This window comes from Medicago sativa, chromosome 2 (genome assembly GCF_051527215.1).
Source record: "Medicago sativa cultivar Bolivia chromosome 2, Bolivia_mono, whole genome shotgun sequence".
Lineage (NCBI taxonomy): Eukaryota > Viridiplantae > Streptophyta > Magnoliopsida > Fabales > Fabaceae > Medicago > Medicago sativa.
The window spans coordinates 21356016-21376686 of record NC_140750.1 but is presented as its reverse complement, the minus strand read 5'-3'; the positions used below and the strand labels follow the sequence as shown (position 1 = coordinate 21376686).

Sequence of the window (20671 nt, the reverse complement as noted above, 5' to 3'; positions counted from 1 at the left end):
ATAAGCTAGTTTATAACAGATAAACTATCATATTGAATTCGTATATTTAGTAAAAAAAAAGGTCATAAAAAGATATGTTAATTCATATTTAATTTCTTTCAATTAAGATGATAGGGTGAAGTTGAGAGGAAAAAAATATATGACATAAACTAGTAAAAATAAGTTATAAGCTTGTAAGAAAAATTAGTTATCAAACAAAGTATTTTTGTCATATAAGCTTTTAAGTTATAAACAATAAGCTATAAGCTTAAAATTCAACATTGTGAAACATAGCCCTCATTGTGAAATATAACCCTGATATTTAAAACTTGGTTCAATTCCAACCGTAAATGTGAGGCTTTCATGGATAAATTTGTAAGAGGTCATTCAATTTTGAGATATGTCTTAACCTCAATTTAGTCATTGGACCAAACTCATCTAAATTTTATTTTACAGGTAATTCACATGTCAAATTCCTCCTTTTCTTTTCTCTCTCACCCCTTCTTTAAATTTAAATTTCAATCTAAAAAATTTAAAGCAAGATTGTCTAATTTTTTACAACGATGTCTTAAAATTCATAAGCAATGTTTTGAATTAAAGAAATCAAAAGAGTGAGCAATCCATCTCTAACGAAGACGTAATAAGTTGGCACCTGAATCTCATCCATTTCTCACTTTAGAATAAAAGTTATAGTTCACACCGTCACAAAATATAATAATACAAGATAAAAGATCAATTCAAGGAAATCAAACAATTGATCTCAAATGGTTAATAATCTACATCAATTAACCAATCGTTTGGAAGAATGTGAGTTTGATTTCTGATATTCTTGGACGAAGTAATTTTTAGTAAGGGTGCAACTTTTGATTATCAAAGTGTCCCCTTATCTAAAAATGGGAGGGTTAACTTAAAAGAAAATGTAATTTTAATAAATAAACTAGTAAGATACCCGTGCATCCGCACGGGTGCTGGTTGGTCGGGGACGAATTTATGCAGTATAATCTTGTCATTAAGTATTTAGTTCATGAGGGTTCAATATCATTATAGAATTTAAGTCAGGGGATGGCTAAATAGCATGAAAGTTTTAGCAATACCAATTTTTTATAAATAACATGAGGTTTCGTGTATCAAAGTTTGTTTAGTCAACGACAACTTATCCCGTACATTTACATTACTTCTAAAACTTGTATAAACGATAACTTGTCCACGTCTATTTTTTATTTTTAAATCTTTATCAAGAACAACTTGTCTTCTATGTAATAATTTTTTCGTTTATTTGTCATAAATATTTCTATGTTAGATAATTAATTTCAGTTCATAAATCAATATGGGGTAATGAATATTTGCTTTAAGGTTTTTACCAATAATTATTTTAAATCTCTCGTGTATAGTGATGACTCATGCCGTGTATAATAATTATTTTAAAATTCTTATTAGTGACGACTTATCTTGTGTATAATGTAAATTTTTATATTTTTAGCAGTAACAATTTTTCAAGTATGAAATAATCATTCTAAAAATTTATTTGTGACAACCTGTCATGAGTATAATAATCATTTTTAAACATGATCTGACGACATTTTCCATGTATAATTATTATTTTTAACTTTTTAGCATTAACAACTTATTCCTTTCTTATATTGTGCAGACTTTTTTACATTGTATAGAATTTTAGCAACGACAATTATTTAAGTGTATAATAATTTTCGACTTATACAATTTTATAATATGTTTGCCAACTTGTCGTGTGTATTAGTGATGACTTGTCCCAGGTATAATAATTATTTAAAAATTTATATCAATGACAATATGACTCGTGTATTATAATTACTTTAAGTTTTTATCAATGAAAACATGTCTCTTGTATTAGTGACGACTTATCTTGTGTATAATGATAATTTTCATATTTTTAGTAGCAACAATTTTTCAAGTATAAAATAATCATTTTAAAAATTTATTTGGGACAACCTGTCATGAGTATAATAATCATTTTAAAACATGATGTGACGACATATTCCATGTATAATTATTATTTTTAACTTTTTAGCAGTAACAACTTATCCCTTTCTTATATTGTGCAGACTTTTTTACATTGTATAGAATTTTAGCAACGACAATTATTTAAGTGTATAATAATTTTCGACTTATACAATTTTATAATATGTTTGCCAACTTGTCGTGTGTATTAGTGATGACTTGTCCCAAGTATAATAATTATTTAAAAATTTATATCAATGACAACATGACTCGTGTATTATAATTACTTTAAGTTTATATCAATGAAAACATGTCTCTTGTATTAGTGACGACTTATCTTGTGTATAATGATAATTTTTATATTTTTAGCAGCAACAATTTTTCAAGTATAAAATAATCATTTTAAAAATTTATTTGTGACAACCTGTAATGAGTATAATAATCATTTTAAAACATGATCTGACGACATATTCCATGTATAATTATTATTTTTAACTTTTTAGCAGTAACAATTTATCCCTTTCTTATATTATGCAGACTTTTTTACATTGTATAGAATTTTAGCAACCATAATTATTTAAGTGTATAATAATTTTCGACATATGCAATTTTATAATATGTTTGTCAACTTGTGTGTATTAGTGATGACTTGTCCCAGGTAAAATAATTATTTAAAAATTTATATCAATGACAACATGAATCGTGTATTATAATTACTTTAAGTTTTTATCAATGAAAACATGTCTCTTGTACAGTGACGACTTGTCACGTGGATAATAATTATTCTAAAATTTATATCAATGACAACATGACTCGTGTATTATAATTACTTTAAGTTTTTTAGTTATGAGAACATCTTTCATGTATAGTGACGATTCATTCCGTGTATAATAATTATTTTAAAAATTGTATTAGTGACCACATGTCACATGTATTTTTTAGAAATGATATTTTGTCATGTGAATAATAATTATTATAAAAGTTGTATTAGTGACGACTCGTCCCGTGTATAATAATAATTTTAATTTTAATTATTCAAGGAATTTTTAAATTTTTAGTAGCAATAACTTTTCAAGTGTATAATAATCATTTTAAAACTTCATATGCAACAACGTGTGCCGTGCATGATTAATATTTTTAACTTTATAGCAGCAACAACTTATTCTTTCTTATGTTGTGTGGACTTTTTTATATTGCATGGAATTTTAGAAACGACAATTTCTCAAGTGTATAATAATAATTGACCTATACAATTTTAGAATATGTTAGCCAACTTGTTACGTGTATAATAATCATTTTAAAAGAGGACTTTCACAATGAAGAATGTGATTAAAGGACCCTAAAAAATATGATTAAAGATAATAAAGAATAAATATCAATCTTCAAAACAAAATTATAGTTGAAAAAAATAGGAGTCTAAAAAGCAATTTAAAAAATAGGTTAATTGTAATGGTTAGGCCCAATAGATAACTTTCCATAACAAACCCTAATTTTCATTTCCCATTAACAAAACACAGAAGAAATTCTTCTCTCTCTCTCCGCCGTATCTTCTTCTTGTCTGCCCCCTCAAACCACGAAAACCTCCTTCTCTCTTCATCTGCAACTTACTCCGACCACCGTACATATAAATAAAGCCACCATTTTTATTGTCTCATTATCCTATACAAAACCCCCTTATTTATTTTGAGATCAAGGAAAGTATGAATATTGAGTCCAATTTCTCTCCGATTTTGCAGCCATCGTTAGCCTCCTCTGCAAAAATCAAAGTGAAAGACTAATATTTTCAAGAGATGTAAGATTTGTTTTTGTAGATTAATGAATCTGTTTTAGGTTTTTTTAGATCTAATACTAATGTTATTATTTTGGTAATCCTTTTCCTGGATCTTTGATAAAGAAGCTTTTATATTGCAATTTCCTTGAAGACTTCGTTTGGAGTTATTTTTTGGTTCATGCAAAAATAGATGGGTTTCTTTACCACAAAAAATTATCATTTTTATTCCAATTTTGAATTAAAAAATATAAAATGAAACTTTTGTTCAGGAAATAAGGTTTTTTTTTCTGGTGAATGATATTTTTCTTTTGCAAATCAAATTTTTTTTTTTCCTTCTATATACGATCCCTGTTTTTTATTTTTTATTTAACAAAAGTTACAACTCTGTTTTTTCTTTTTGAAAAAAATTCTTTCTTTAATAGATTCTTTTTGGAGAGTCTCTAGAAAGTCAGAACACGAGCAACTCATCCCTCTTTCTCTATTTTTTTTTTTTTTTGTAGTTTTGACATGGAATCTTCAATGGACAGCTTACAAAAGTCTATAATTCCCATTTTCGACAAACTTGGATCTCAATCATGGAATTGTGCAGCAGATCTGGAACCTTCATCATCTACTTCTTTCACACATGCAACAAATAACAACAACAAATCAAAGGCTTTTAAGGTCAGCTTTTATATTCATATCCTTAATTATATGAAATTGATTTCTTCATCACTATTTATTTATTTGATACATGCAACAACAAAATCACATTTATTAAAGGAAAAGATAAGTTTATTGTGAGGAAACGAAATTGGTTATAAGTCAACAAAAAAAATTATGTTTTGCTGGTAAATATTGTTTTGTAAATTATTTTGTTGTTGTTTTCAAAGAACTTTTTTTTTGTTTAATTTCAATGAAATTGATTATTTACGTGATAGACAAAAAAAATAATTATGTGTAAACCTTGTTTAATATTTTTTTTCTATCATTTAAATGATTTATTTATGTACACAGAAAAAACAAATTTTAAACTTATTTTAAAAAATAATAATTCATTTTAATAATTCAAAAGAGTATTTATACCCTGATTTCATGTGATTTTTGTTTGTTGAAAAATATTAATTTTATTTATATTTTACAGAAAATCGGTCACCGTTGATTGGAGAAAGGAGAGAAACTCTTAACTTTCTAGAAAATGAAGTGGAAGAACAGAATTTGAGCTTAGCAAAAGGTAAAGAGGAAAATGTTCACAAAAACTCTTATCCATTGGTTTAAATCTTTAAAACTTTGTAGTTTGTAGCATAGAACCATACCTTATCCATTGGTTTAAAACATTTTTTTTATACTGCTATTTGTTGCTATGTGTATTTCCGTTTTCTTTCTTTATTTTTTTCAATAAAAAGAAGGAAAAAGTAATAGAAAAGAAATACAAAATTTTGAAAAGAAATACAAAGTGTAGTTAGTTTTACATGATATTAAAAAAAATATGAAAATACTTTTTAGAAAACCGACTGAAAAAATAATAATATATTTTATTCATATTTTACAGAAAATCGGTCTACATGCTTCAGGAGAAAGGAGAGAAACTTTTAATTCCTGCAAAATGAAGTGGAAGAACAGAATTTGAGCTTAGCAAAAGGTAAAGAGTAAAAAGTGAACAAAAGCTCTCAATCAGAGAAGTATAAGATGTTCTTGTTGAAAATGTTTTTGGATTCTATATTTCTTCTTCATTATTTTCTTAAAATAATTTAGAGAGCAATAATGATTTTCTTAATATAATTTAGAGAGAAATAATAATTTTTTTGGACAATTTGTTAAATACAGTTTGTTATATAATATATCTATATAGATCTACAAAAGTAGGTTTATAAAATTTTTGTTTGACATAATAGATATATTTAGATATAAAATAATAAAAGATTAAAACTCCTGAATAAAATAAGAACTATTTTGGACTAAAATCAAGGTAGTTTATTTCTGCATAATAATCTCTTTGAAGTTTGTCGCATAGAACCAAAACTCATCCATTGTTGTGTGTATTTTCGCTTTCTTTATTTTTTTCAATAAAGAAGGAAAAAGTAATAGAAAAGAAATACAAAATCATGAATGTTGTTTTGTATACCTTTGATGTAGAACTGTCATGATGATATGGAAAAAAAATGAAAAATACTTTTTAGCAAAGAAAACAGTTTTTGTTAAAGAAAAGTTTTTGTTATGAAGAACAATGAATGAAATGGAGTATTGAATCTTGAATAAAAGTGTGTTGAATCTTTCATAAAAGTGTGTTGCTACAAAGTCTTTTACCTTGATGTATTGCAGGTTTGCTCATTTTGTATTTGAAGCTTGAAGATAGAGTTGAAAAAATCTTCATGTGTAGAACATTTTTTGAACTTTGTTGAATGAGAGAAGATGAAAATAAGAGAATGGTGAGATAGAGTATATGAGTATTCACTTGTATATATATTCAAAATTAATTTGATTGAATTTGAATTTGAGAACTTGCCCCCAAATTTGGTTGGTAATTGTGTAGAGGACACATTAAATATATTGATTTGAGACACACTGACACAAATCAGCTGCTGTCATTGGTAGTTGCAATTTTTTCTAGTAAAAGCAAACTATCTTATTTGCCTCTCAAACGTACTCAACCATCTTCAGTCAGCATTAAACCGGGAAAAGCATTTTGAAGTGCAATGAAACCAAACAAACATAACTTGGTACTTAGGTGTTCATTTAGTTACAAAAAGCATTATTTAGACTTCTTTTACCCCTTAATTTAGGACGTGTCAGTTGTATAGGATGACCAGTTTGGGTTTTTCCACAACATTGAATCTTCTTATATTAAGGAGGATTTGATGTTGTTTAAACTTGGGTTCTAGGCTCTGGCCACGTCACGCTCAGTTGATGCTTTTCTTTGTAAACACGAACAACAACACAAACCGCAGGGTTCTATTTCTACAACAACTACAAACTTTCCTCGTTTTCAAAATGATGTTTACAGTTGTAACTATAATAACCAATTAATCAATCGAATTTTGTAGCGAAGAACAATAAGCCTGAGTTTAACAATGGGTCAGGCATTTCGTCGAGCATCTGGCAGAATCCGTGCCGCATCCGAAACTGACACGTCATCCTTCTCCAAACCGAAGATCGCCGTCGACCACCGACCACCGCCGTCCAAGGTTGCCACTGACAAGGCGGCGGAGACCTCAAAGGCTGTCAAAGGAGTAGAAGACTCATTGAACGATGGTTAGTCTCTCTCTCTCTCTCTCTCTCTCTCTCTCTCTCTCTCTCTCTCTCTCTCTCTCTCTCTCTCTCTCTCTCTCTCTCTCTCTCTCTCTTTATTTCGGGTTTTAATCTTTGGTTTGTTAGGGTTATGCCAGATATTCGAAAATGTAATTGGGTACTTCAAAGATTAAGGCCCTGAACAATGTGGTGGTTTGTGAATATCTTTATTCAGTTGAAATAAACAACTTCATTAAGCACTTATAGCACATTTGCTTATCATATAAGTTATTTCCACAACAAAGGATAAAATAAAGTTATTCTGTTTTCATTTAGATTATAAGCTGTTAGCTATCTTGGATGGCTTGTGGAAATAAGCTGAAAACAACTTATGGTTATGTCATAAGTTGTTTTCATATGCGATCCCAAACAGCCACACAAGTGCTTATAAGTTATATCAGTAGATAACCTTAAAAAATAAGCTAACCCAAATAGACTTTGTATCTTTTCGCATGAAACTATATCCATGCCCTAGGACCTGCTTGGTTTTGCTAGAAATAGGTAGTAGACTATGAAGCTCGGGCACGACACTGACACGGCCACGTTGACATCCACAAAATTTTGAGAAAATTACATAATTCAATGTAATCACAAGTGTTATTGTCGTGTCATGTCAGACACCCGGACACGTCTTCAGTCAGAACTTTCCGTGCAACAGAGGTAGTAGAAAAAGGGGTGGTGAAACTATAGTTTACACTATGTTTCAAATTTCAATCAAATTTTAGAATAGTTAACTGAAGAAAAATATCTTTTGAGCCAATTTGAATTTACTTTTCATCAAGCACTTGTAACAAAAGAAAAATGTTAATATAGTCTTTGCAACGACTATTATTTAGAAGTATATTTTCAATTTTGTGTTCATTTTCTTCCTCTATCAGGCAATATTCAATGATGTGGTCTTACACTCTTTTCTAGCTGTGGCCTGTAGCTTATTTTTAACTGTGAAGTCTTCCCTTAGTCACAATTGTGTGTTTGCTATATACCTTTGTGAGGTTTTGTAATGCTACTTTCATAGTTCATGGTTGTTGATGGTGTTTTCATGTGTTGACTTAAGATGATCGTCCTAGTGCTAATTTGGACAACGTCCTAGAAGAAAAAGATCCCAAATTTGATGCTATGCTTGGTCAAATGCTTGGTAGGATTACATCAAAGCCTGGGGGAAAACCAGAAATGGGTGAGGTGAGTTTGTGGAAGTTACCTTCACTCCCTTTTATAGAGTTGATGTTGATGTAATTTTATTTTAATGTTGTATGTAATGCATGCTTACCCATTTTGATATTTACACCATTGAACTCTAACATTACAGTTGTTTTATATTTACATTTTATAGTTTTTGTCTTCACCTTTCTACAATGGAATTGTATTAAATGAAAGATGGTATCAAACAATAAACATTTTTGTATGCTGGCTTAGAAGATGGTATTATCAGCATTGAAGAGTGATGAAATCCCATTTTTGTATGTTGGCTTGTGCTGTTAGATGAAAGGAACACAAACAATAAACCTCCAAGCCAGGATTGGTTACATATATCAGACGATTCCATAGTTTCCTATCATGTATTAATTCAAAGATAGTTTTGATGAGAAGAAATCTGCTAAAGTAATCCTACCTCTGATTGTATGTTACGAGCTGATATTTGCTTAAAATACTTTGCTGTATACTTTATGTTTATAATATTGCAATAAATAGAGAAATCTCTCCACTGTTCATAGTAAATGCCGAGTTTATGATTTCTGTCATTTTTATTCATGGTACTGGGACAATGCTATAGGAACATAACAATTAGACTAAACTTTGCAGCATACTTGGGATTGCTTGGGTCAAGCTTATTTTACCAAGAGAACCATTTTGGAAGTTTCCTGCAAACTTTTTTTTTTCAATGACTGTGTAGTTTCAATGGTCAATGCATTGCTTTTACTGTTTAGTGCATAGTTTACTGAGACAAACTCATCTTACAATTTGATAATATTTTTACAGGCATCTGTGGTTGAAAAGTATAATAGGCCCATGCCAAAGTTGCGAAATACAAAACCAAATTCTGGTCATTATGAGGAAAGGCCGGTTCCTGCAGGCACTTTAAATGTAGCACAGTTGCGCCATATCATCCTCTTGCATGAAGGCAAGGCTGATGATCACAATGGGCCTATGGATGTTCATCAGATCGCAGAAAAATTCCGGGTCGATGTTGGTCAGATTCAGAAAATCTTGCAATTTCTGTCTCATCCTCCAGAAGGAAGAAGCGAAGATAAGAACAAAACATTGAGATAAATGGCTTTACGACAGCATTGCTAATTGCTTCCTATCTGACTAAAGGCTGTTCTAAATAGATTTGAAGTGAAGTTTGGATTAAGTTTTGCCCATTGAAAAGTATACTTAGTTGTTTTCAACAGATAAGTGAATGCCGAGTACTCTAGCCTCAGGTCATTATTGAATTGTAATCACTGTATTAAGAAACACTAGTGCGGCCCAGGCACTTGGTTTTTATAAAGATTTTTTTAATATCAACAATTAAATTTGTTTGCTGTGATGGAAATTAACTTGAGAGGCAATTGTAATAAGGGTTGTAACCCATTGGTTGAGATTGTGTTCATTTTTCTGTGTTTCACAACAATCTGCTTTAATGAAGGTTCTTATCTTTTATAAATTAGGATCATATTAAGATTTTACTTGTGTGATTGTATCACTCACATATTGAGCTTGAATTTTATCTGGAAAAAGGCACTTTATACAAAATACTGAAACCATTTGGGGGGCTCTGAAGTTCAAAAATATGAATATGAACTACGTCCAATTTCAGCATTGCAAAACATATGCTAAATCTTAAAACCCTGATTTTGTCCGAGATAAAGTTGAAAGAAGGAAATGCTGTGGAAATTTCAGATTTGGAATTTAAAATCACATTTACAAGAATAATAATCATCTCAGTAGCTGAAGCACACCATTTAGTCAAAGTAAAATGTGTCGCAATGCAACATCTTAGCTTTTATTTTAAACTGTTTCTATATTGAAAAGTAAATTGAATCATATCAGGTATATTTTGATTGAATTAAACCACCATATACCGCGTGATTCATTCCTATCAAGAGGTAAATAAGTGAGACAGCATGATTAAAAAAAAACAATGAAATCCACTCCTTTATCTTGGAGTGTATAAAAAATCAAGTCAAAATAGACTCCAGCCAATCTGATGTCAATTCATATGCAACAAAAGTTACAGCACCAGCTGGTGCAGCTTTAACAGTAGACGGAACTATCCCCTTATACAGACCAGCCCAACCCTCTTTCTGTAATATCCGTTTCAAGGCGTCAAACATATTTCTATATGCACGATGCTCAACCCGAGCTCCATATCTTGGATGCCTTTGCAAACCTTCAATCTGCAGCAAACAAAGAATGAAGATCCATATGTATATCCACATGAAGACATGATAAAAACTTTTGACATCTTTTAACCAGCTTAAGGCCAATACAAGTTTACTTAGTTTTATGTTTTTGTATTCCACGTTCTAAATCTACCTGAAATCTTTTCTTGACTACATCAAGTGGATGACAAACAAGCTTGGCACATGTTCCTGCAGCCAGCCCACACAGGAAAAGCTGAAAGCTAGAGAGGCTCTCTTCTGCAGCAGTATTTGGATATTGAACTTGGTTCCACGCCTATATACAATATTAAAGAACAGGGATCAAATAATTGATAGCTAGAAAGTAAAATCAAAGCATTGATTAGCCCTATGGCGGAACCCAACTCTATCTATATGGATGTTGCAATTTACAAGCGAACCAAATTTGTATCAACGGTTCCATGTTTCCTTTCTTCGTCAGCCACTTTCTTTACGATATTTTAATCATGAAGAAATGCAGACCGAAAACTCCTAATCTAGGTGTTAGAGATGAACATGATTAATGGCGTAGAGCTTAAGACACAGCTTTAATAAGAATACGAAATGTTGTATAGGTTTGCTGATGCAGAATAAATAGCTAGTGCAAAAATTTTAAAAAAACTCTAGGGTATCCCAGCGGTGAAAAATAATTTCTAAACATAGTTCTGAAAAGTATGCACAGTAGAATTCACCAACTTAATGGTGCAGTTTCTAAAAGTGAAATGAAGATTCAACAGTGTTAGAAGAAGAGCAAGACCAAATAATTGGAAACTATCAAGAGAGATATGTAGATATCTGGAATGGATCCTCTCATGAGAGAGTAAAGTGTAATCTCTCACCATTCATTAAGAGAGAGAAACACATGAAGAATTTAGATGGAGTTTGAATGGTCATAGATTACACTTCACTCTCTCATGTGTAAATTACACATGAGAGTCCATTCCCGTAGATATCATACAAGAAATGACACAACATTGTTTGTTCCATGCGATCGATCCAATGTAGTATGAAAAGACTTCGGTTGCTGTAAGATTCAACCATGCGAAGAAAATACGAGACAACATAAAGTAACCCTTGTAAACAAATAATAACTTATCATTGCAAATAACTAATTGACGCATCTTGAGACATTACAGTTCTTCTAGGATTATTTCACATCAATGAAGATTGTAATATGATGGGACAAGACAAGGAAAAGCAGACTAGAATATTAAGCACTGCACAATATAAGACCATAGCATTGTTTCACAACAACGAAATGACATCCAATACATGCAGGGTATATTTATGTCAACTAAATAAAACTGACACCTCAAATTCAAGGACTGAAATTTTACCATGGCCCAACGTTTGAATGTATCATAAGTGCCGAATTGTAGGCCTGCATAAGGTATAATCTCAACTAGTGTCGGTGACAATCCGGAATACAAGCCTCGAAACCCACGGGTCTGGAGAATATCAATGGATGCTGACCTCATATTTGGATAAACCTATGCTAGGGAAATATTAGCATAACATAAATACAAAAATAAAAAAATAATTAAAAAATCCAGAATGACCATAAAAGTCTCAGACTATGCACTCAAAGGTCAAAGCTATATTGTCTAAGGGTAGAAGATGATTTCCCCCCACCTATTTGCAGGGTGAAACACAAACGAAGTGCATTACAAATGAAGCAAATAGTAGTTGTCATGTCATAGCTGTGTCAAATACATATTTGTGCAGTCACTTTATGGACACTTCTACTTATATTTTACATTTTTTTACTTTTGGACTTCCATACCAATTAAGATTAAAATACCACAATAATTAGATAAATAACAATATTTCAGTATTTCTACAGTAACTCATCTTATTCTTTCTTTGGATTTTAGATTTATGGCTAATTATGCATATGATAGTTGTTTTTAATTTTATGTGTTGCATGACAGTCATGTCTCCCACCATTTTAAAAATAGATAGTATCCATGTTTCTTAGCTCATCACTGATTATAATAATGATAAATTGGTGCTATAAAGCTCCTACGATTGTGAGGTTTAGGGAAGATTCAAATGTATTTGGATCTATCATAGGCAGTCTTACATTGCAATTGCAAGATATTAATGTCGTGAATCAAATCCATGACCTTCCAGTCGCATGGCAATAACTCCTCATTGCGCCAAGACCCTTTTCATTACTGGTTATAATCTCATATGAATCTAAGGGTGGGGTATATTCCATACAACCATTTTAAGATTAGGGCTAGGGAAACAGATTTTGGGCACTTCTTTAATGCCATTACAACAAACAACCATGTTGTAGTGCCTTTCTAGGCGATCACTAAACATAAGATTTAACTTAGCTTTTATGCCACTAAAATAATACATGAGATAAGATCTGACAAATCCCATGTGAAATACCACTAAGTAGACGAGCAGCAAAAAAGGTGAACATTCCTCTCCCACCCTAAAACTGGAAAAAAGAGTTGACATGAATCAATTATCCCAAATGCTTAAGTTGATATGTGAATACACATGAATGGTTTATATTACATCTCTAATGCCCTCTGGCAATAGCCTTTGGGCTTGAAGCATGGAAATGCAAGTTGAGACTGAGAATGTAGGTTGATCATGATAACTGCTTGAATTTTCCTTCACTGGCCTTTAAAACACCAATATATGTGACAGTAATTTATTTCAAAACCATCTCATAATAACCTTGATTATTTTATGTAGTCCTCATACCTTCGGTTCACCCTGAGAAGCTAATATAGTTCGAAGAAGATCAAATGGATATGACCCTACAGTAGCCGCACACCCAGCTACCGCCCCACTTACATAGGATAGATATGGGCTCAAATTTATGTGATTCTCTGCAGCAACAGGAATTAAAACAATGAACAAAATAAATCCAGAACAGGAAACCCAGCAGTAATTAATTAATCACTAATATCTCGAAAGTGAACATTGGCACAAAAAATATGGTAGTAAATTGTACCAACAATAAATAAATAAATTATTGAGAGAAAATTTTAATTTAACATTATACTGTAAAGAACATGAAGAACTTATACAACAACAACAACAACCAAGCCTTATCCCACTAAGTGGGGAAGGCTACATGGATCAAAGTACGCCATAACGTTCTATCATAAACCATATTCCAAAAAAAACTTAGTAGACAAACACCTAGTGTTTACTTTGCTCATCAAGCTAATATGCTACAAATTAGGATACCTGTCTTGGATGAACCAGAGGCAAAAGTCTTCAATTTGTGTAAAACAGTAAACTGTATAGCTGTATATGGCATAACCATGAGCAAAGCTGGCACATTACCCCGCCAAAATCCCTATAATATGCCAGATAAAAGTGGTTATATACATTTTTCCACAGAAAAATGGTCGACGTGAATCTTCCACAAGACCTTTTTTGCAATTCAAGCGTTGTTTCATATGCTAATGTTGCCATCAGCCAAAGTCCAAAACCTTTTCAAGGGATATGGGAACAGAGACAGGTTACTGAAGGAGAGAAGTAGAGTATAGGGGAAATTAAAAAAATAAATTATAGAAGCTGAATTATACCCGTATGCCTTCTTCTCTAAAAATATCTTTGGTTGCTTGAAACATGCCAGTATATTTTGAGGGTTTAGACAAATCCCTATGTAGTGACGTCCACGAGGAAGTCGGCTCTAGTTGAACCTGTCAATGAATGTGAATAACAGTTATAGCATCGTAATGCTACTCACATTGATAATAGAGTAAGCAACAATGACCAGTTATGAACCAAAGAACCTCAAATCTCATGCAAAACTTCTAGACATTAACATGCAACACAAATCTTATCATGCAGTCCCATGTCAATGCAATCATCCTGAGGTCACATTTTTTTTAGTAAAATGATGCCAATCACAGAAAAATGACTGATATACCTGAAATGTAAAGCAAATGGAAAATCTTTTTGATCACCGGCGAATGAATATCATTTTTTTAATAGTCAACAGACCCTTTGTAATCTAACTAAATGATACATGGAAATGAAATGGGGGAAAACAACATTAACTCTATTCTCAATCAGACATGTAAGAAAAAAAATTAGCTTGAAATTCAGAATCTCTCATTTAGACTTCAGGCATAGAAAGCACATCATAGTCCAAGCTAGTGCTAGATAGCCACGCTCTTTCAATTTACCAATACAAGCTAATCTGTAAGCAGGCCTCAGCATGTCAGGTAAAATCAGCTCTTCTAACCATAAAAAAATACCAGTATTCATAAAGACATATTGCCACACGGATGTAGTCAGGATCGAGATCCTACGTAGGATCAGTCGGCCGGTGAAAGAACATAAACACGAGGAACGTAACACGGTTCGTAAGTAGGATCGGAAGGTTGTCGATAGAGTTGAGAGAAATAGATAGAGAAAATAGAGGGAAAACAGAGAACCAAGCATAAAAACAGAGATAATAGAGGAAAAACAGAGGAACCAAGCAACAAAATAGAGAAAAACAGAGGAATCAGGAAAAACGGAAAAAAAAACACAGAGGAAACAGAGGAAAAATGACAAAAAAAACAGAGTAAAACCGAACCAGAGTAAAGTCGAAGCACAGTCGAGGTGCTGTGGCACGTAAGATCGTGCGATCCTACAAGCTGGGACTCGATCTTGGCTACATTCCCACACCAGATATGGTGTTGATTCTTGTGTATGTTATCCATCACATAAACATCGAAAATTATTTTCAAGCAAATATTTGCAGTCAAATAAATGACTACAATACTTTCCAAACAAAGATATGTCTTTCAAAAAGAAAGGGATGAGAGAAAATACTTGATACCATATGTTGAACCTCTATACCTTTACTTATCTACTTCTTTATCTCGTTAATTCAACACAATTTCCCCCAAAACAAACAACCCCATAAGTGGTTGTAAATGGTGAAGTGAGTGTACTGATTGAAATTGAGTTTGACGAAACCAAGGTAGTACCATGATTTTGTTGAAGTTTCAAAGTGTAATTTTTATTAAAATCACAGTAGTCAGTGGGCAGTGTGATTCTGCCAAACTCACCACCAATCCAAACCAAGTTTCATATAGGGCTTGTTTAGATTTGCTTATTTGAGCTTATCTATGGGTATAAACACTTCTAAAAAAAATTGAGAGAGCTTATAGAAACAAATTTCGACATGTCCATAAGTTGTTTTCTACTTATGTCCATAAGCTCTCCCGAATAGCTTATGAAAACATCTGATAGTCTATACGAAAACGATTTGACTTTATTTTATCTCTTGTTATAGAAATAACTTATACATAAGTAGCCGCACTAGAGATGTGGATTCATGTGTATGTTATCCATTACATAAACAACAATACTTTCCAAACAAAGACATGTCTCTCAAAAAGAAAGGGATGAGAGAAAAGAGTCAAATACATGATACCATATGTTGAACCTCCCTGCCTTTGACTATCTACTTTTTGATCTCATTAATTCAACACAAACCCACACTTTTCCCCCAATACAAACAACCACATGGTTGTAAATGGTGAAGTGTGAGTATGAATTGACAGCGAGTTTGACGAAATGATTTTGTTGAAGTTTTAAAGTGTAGTTTTGCTAAAATCGTTATGGAGAGTCTGATTCTGCCAAACTCACCATTAATACAAACATGCACAAAACCTTTGACATGTCCAAAAACTTTTTTCTACTTGGTGTATGTTTGGCTTAAAATTTGTATGGGGCATAGTTGATTTAGAGGTATAGAATTGATTTTTGACACGCTTAGACATCCCCGTGTAGAATGACTTTGCTTCTTCAATCGATTCTAACTTGAAGCTAGGATTTGGAGCTTAGGACTCCAAGCATGATTTTCACACTCAAACTTATTATTAATCAACTCACTTTTATCATGTAAATATATCCAAACATAAACCATTTCACATTCAACTCACTTTGAACTAAAATCAATTTTTATCAGTTTTCCATAAGTTCTCCAAGATAGCTTACAAAACCATAGTCTATGCAAAAAGAGTATAACTTTATTTTATGTTTTTTTTATAGAAACAACACACTTATATGATAAATGCTTAAAGCATAAGCATCTAATAAAATAGTTTATCGAAACAAATACAAATCCTAAGAAGAAGAAGAGTAGAAAGAGACCTGAAACCTAATCTTAATAACATCAAGAGGTGAGGTGACTGTACGTGAAATAGCACCAGAAATAGCACCAGCTGATGAATTAATCAAAGCTTGCTTCCACTGACTTGTCTCCTCCTCCATTGCCACCAACCACCAACTACAATCTATCTACAACACACAATTCCCACGAATAATTAACCAATGCTTGAGAAAAATTAGGGTTCATCATAAATTTGCAAGAAATGGTAGAGAAGGTTTAGTGAAACGTACCAGAGAGTGAGGATGGAGAAAGAAGAAGACATTGGAGTTTTAGAGAGGGGGAGATGGCGGCGATGTAACCTCCTTCCTCCGTCTGAGAATTTGCAGGAGTTTAGCAGAGACGAATATTAATTAATAATAATGATTTTAATTAATTAATTAACTACGTTACTCTTTCTTTGCCATTGAAAAACAATATAAAAATTGTGGTTTTTTTTTTATTATATAATAGAAAGAAAAAAAAATACTAGTTACGATTGGTCAGAATGATCAAGGGGTGAAATGAAAGAAAGAAAGACAGGTTTTGCTTTTTATGACCTTTCGGGAGTTTTATGATTTGGATAAGCTTCCCTAAAACATGTTTTTTAAATTTAAAAAAAAAAAAACATGTTGTTTGGACTATTTTTTCCAAATATCAAATAAAAACCCAAATTGGACTTTTTTTTTTCATTATTTTCTCTCTCATCTGTCAATTAAACAATAGAATTCTAGTTTTTTTTTTTTTTTTGAAGAAAGAATTCTAGTTTTTAAAAGCAGTCAATTAGGCAATAGAATTTTAGTTTTTAAAAGCAAAAAGAATCATAACTCGAAGTACAACTTGCAAGCAGTACTTTAGTTATGTCACACCCATTTGCATTAGAGTTATGCAGGAAAACAACAAAATACAGTGTCAAAGGAACACCTACACAAATTTGTCACAATCCAGCAAATCTTTCACCAAAATTATATGCTAATAGGGGTGTTCATGGTCCGGATGGTTTGTTCAACTAAGTGATTCGAAAATCATTCCCTTAATTTAATAGGAGTTAACTCCGGTTCGATATTTTTTAGCGTGAGTTAACTCGCGCTAACACCTTTAAGATCGGTTGAATTGGCTTAAAAAGTGATTGCACTGATCTTAAAAGTGCCAGCGAAAGATAATTCATGCTGAAAAATGCTTAGTCGGAGTTAACTCCCACTGAGTTAAGGGAATAAGTAATTTTAAAAGAGAGAAGAGCAATTTTCTGATGATTCAAACTGTTTCGGACCAGCTTGAAGTCTCATAAAGCAACATACGTTAAGTCAAAGCCTAAGACGAACAAGGCAAAACACAGTGAAGGAGCACCCAAAGTCCGGTGAAAATCACCGCGAGGAGTACGCCCTAACTCTATCACCACCGTTCACGCAATCACCAACGACCTCTTAAGAAGGCGTCGCGTTTTGCGGAGACCGTTAGCACGCTTTCTGCGCCTATATAAGGGAGATTCAGCGTCACCGAGGTACACTTCACTTTTACCATATTCCGCACATAACCATCTCTTTCAATTACTAGTTTAAGTGTTTAAGTGCTAACATGTTTGCAGACAATTTTCTCCTCCACCATGAAGACTCGACCTCCGCCACACCAGAGCATCGTGAACAACAATTTTGTTTCCTCGATCGTCATCGAACCGATCACAAAACCAATCCAACTCATATTTTACCCGCATATTCATTAAAATTGAGATCCAAGCGTAACAAACTTGTTTAAACCTCAAGTGGTTTGATTCGGGTAACGACTCTATGATTCCAAACTTATGTACTCGTGAACCTAACCAATTATTAAAATTTCTAACTTTTCTATTTTAATAATCTAGTTTTAAGATTTTTGTGTATTAATCTTGAAGTGTTTTAAATGTTGGAATTTTCATGCAATGGAATGTCATTTAATTATAGAGCAAGTAGGATATTACATCGTCATCCATTAACAACTATGTATTTCGTCAAATCACTTCACTCTGATTTAATGGTATGTCAAATAGAAACAGTTGACTTGGTATTTAGTTTTTTTTTAGGCAAAGTAGTATTTAGTTATGAAATCTAAATTTTCCATATAATACCCTTTGTCACTGTTAAATTGTTTCTTTATCAACCAAATCATGAATGGAGACACAAACATCCTCTCATCCAAAACTTTGGAAAAGGAAGCGGGGATTCTTTTAGAATCATCAAAATCATGATTATCTTCGTGTGTGAATCATATTAAAAGAAGCAACGATATTGGTTATCTAGTCACACACAAGAATTGAGGGAATTCTTTGTGTTCTTTTTCTGATTTGAAGAATGAAAAAACTTAAAAGGCATTAGTCACAACTTTAATTTAATATATTAATAATGACCACAACATTATACAATTCTTGTAAAGATGATAAACATATGTAGGAAAGTGATAATATCCAGGACCATATGCAACAGTTTGACCACAAACTTTCAACGCGTCTAAGCATTAAGAAAAAGAATATGGTATCTTCACCATCCACAAGTTCTTGCTTTCAATCTAAAGTGTAAACTTTCTTCGCCACTACAAGTGCAATTTAAAAGTCTAGTTCTTTAAGTGAGCCGAGAGCCCTGAGATTGGAAGGAATGCCCCCTACTTTCATGATATTACCGACTCAATACTACTTCGATGAGATGATCCAAAGTTTTTTTTATCGTAATCAAAATGTTTTGGATGTGAATAAGTTCTAATAATGTACAATGTGCATTGATGTTGGTTGAAAATATACATGTTGAAGAAGCTCTATAAAGTGAAAATTCTTGAAGTGGTTTAGCTTGAAGTGATTATACTCTTTATGATGGAGTATGATGGTTCTTTTGAACCAATAACGACAATGAAAACAGATGTATCATTTTCAATTACGGAGGAGATTGTTGATGTAGTTGAAAATGTACATGTTTAACAAATCTCGCATTGCTTAGAATTGTAAAGGAAAAGGTTAAAGTGCAAGACAAACAAGGAGGCTCCTTCACTTGTTTAGTGTCTTGATTGACAAGTCTTGTAGGCCACAACGTTGTTTCTTTAAGTGCAAGGCAAGTAATGTGGTTTCTATGTATGTTTACTTTCTTGTTTGGCAAGTATTATAGGTTACAAGGTTGTTTCTTGAGATGCAAGACGAGCAAAATAATGTCTAAATATAATCTTTATTTCTTCATTACAAAATGCACTAGTCATAAACACTTTAAGTCTATATCCTACTCTTTTTATTTCTCTTATACTCTTGTCTTAAAGTGTTGTGAGATGTAGTTATGTATTTACTTTGGAGGGTGCGAGTGTTCTGGGGATGGTGTGTGTTTGAAAGTATTCAATGTGTTATAAAAATTTGCATATAGTATTATTCTATGGTTGTCATCAGACAACGATTGTGGTTTTTTCTCCGCTTTAAAGTTTCCATGTTATATTTGTGGTTGCAATATTTATATTGTGATTGTGTTTCTTTATTTTCTATATGCCAAATTTTCCAACAACTAGTTTAAGAATTTTTGGTTCGATCCAGGGATATGAATTTTTAGTATACTTTATGGTTGCAACATGGTTTGATCTTTCACGTCATAAAATAGAAAAGGGGGAATGATTCATGTGAAAAGATTTTGTAATCATATCAGCTTGGTAACCTACCAAAAACTCGGGATTAAAATAACAAAGGGGAAGTGAGATATGATTTATAAATAAGTTAAAGTTATCATTTCATGTTGCACACCAAATAACAAAGGGGAAGTGAGATATGATTTATAAATAAGTTAAAGTTATCATTTCATGTTGCACACCAAACACCGGATTGAATTAGGATATATGTATCATATCATGTCTCCTTATAACAAAATAGACTGAAATTGGAGAATTTATCTAACCCTCTAATATTTTCCTCCAATACAATTTTCGAGTTTCTTTAAATTAAAAGAATTTTCGAGTGAAAGTATAAAATGTTTTTTGGTCAAAAACAAGTCGGAGTAAACTTGCTAATTTACTTCCAAAATGTGAGTAGATTTGCTAACTTACTCCTTCATGTTCTTGGATGAGAAAAAATTAACAGCGCCATGTATACAATTTTAACCATGCACACATAGTATTTCAACACAATAATTACACATTTAAATCACAAACAACTATCAAAGCATGTCACTACTGGAGTTA

The 20671-nt window shown here is 32.1% G+C and overlaps 2 protein-coding genes and 1 long non-coding RNA gene across 5 annotated transcripts; 2 read left to right on the top strand and 1 right to left on the bottom strand.

The window, feature by feature from the left end:
* The first annotated feature begins 909 nt into the window (after positions 1–909).
* Positions 910–6307, top strand: LOC146945455 (uncharacterized). Its single transcript, XR_015026390.1, has 5 exons — positions 910–3748; positions 4228–4390; positions 4851–4940; positions 5259–5348; positions 6029–6307. It is a non-coding gene; the product is annotated as an uncharacterized LOC146945455 (long non-coding RNA).
* Positions 6308–6559: 252 nt separating this feature from the next.
* LOC146945454 (dynein beta chain, ciliary protein) lies at positions 6560–9638 on the top strand. The gene is made up of 3 exons (XM_085743784.1): positions 6560–6958; positions 8049–8173; positions 8972–9638. Exons 1-3 carry the CDS (start codon positions 6778–6780, stop codon positions 9260–9262), a joined length of 597 nt encoding a protein of 198 aa, XP_085599910.1. The 5' UTR covers positions 6560–6777; the 3' UTR covers positions 9263–9638.
* A 297-nt stretch (positions 9639–9935) lies between these two features.
* LOC146945453 (mitochondrial thiamine diphosphate carrier 2-like) lies at positions 9936–17039 on the bottom strand. 3 transcript variants are annotated; one of them, XM_085743781.1, is made up of 8 exons: positions 16753–17039; positions 16504–16650; positions 13935–14051; positions 13591–13702; positions 13099–13226; positions 11712–11864; positions 10511–10651; positions 9936–10371 (listed from the first exon to the last, which is right to left on the bottom strand). In XM_085743781.1, exons 2-8 carry the CDS (start codon positions 16621–16623, stop codon positions 10153–10155), a joined length of 990 nt encoding a protein of 329 aa, XP_085599907.1. In that variant the 5' UTR covers positions 16624–16650; positions 16753–17039; the 3' UTR covers positions 9936–10152. The 3 variants fall into 3 exon arrangements, with proteins under 3 accessions (XP_085599907.1, XP_085599908.1, XP_085599909.1); XM_085743782.1 differs by having other exon boundaries at positions 16504–16646; XM_085743783.1 differs by lacking the exons at positions 16504–16650; positions 16753–17039 and adding an exon at positions 14936–14960.
* Positions 17040–20671: the final 3632 nt, after the last annotated feature.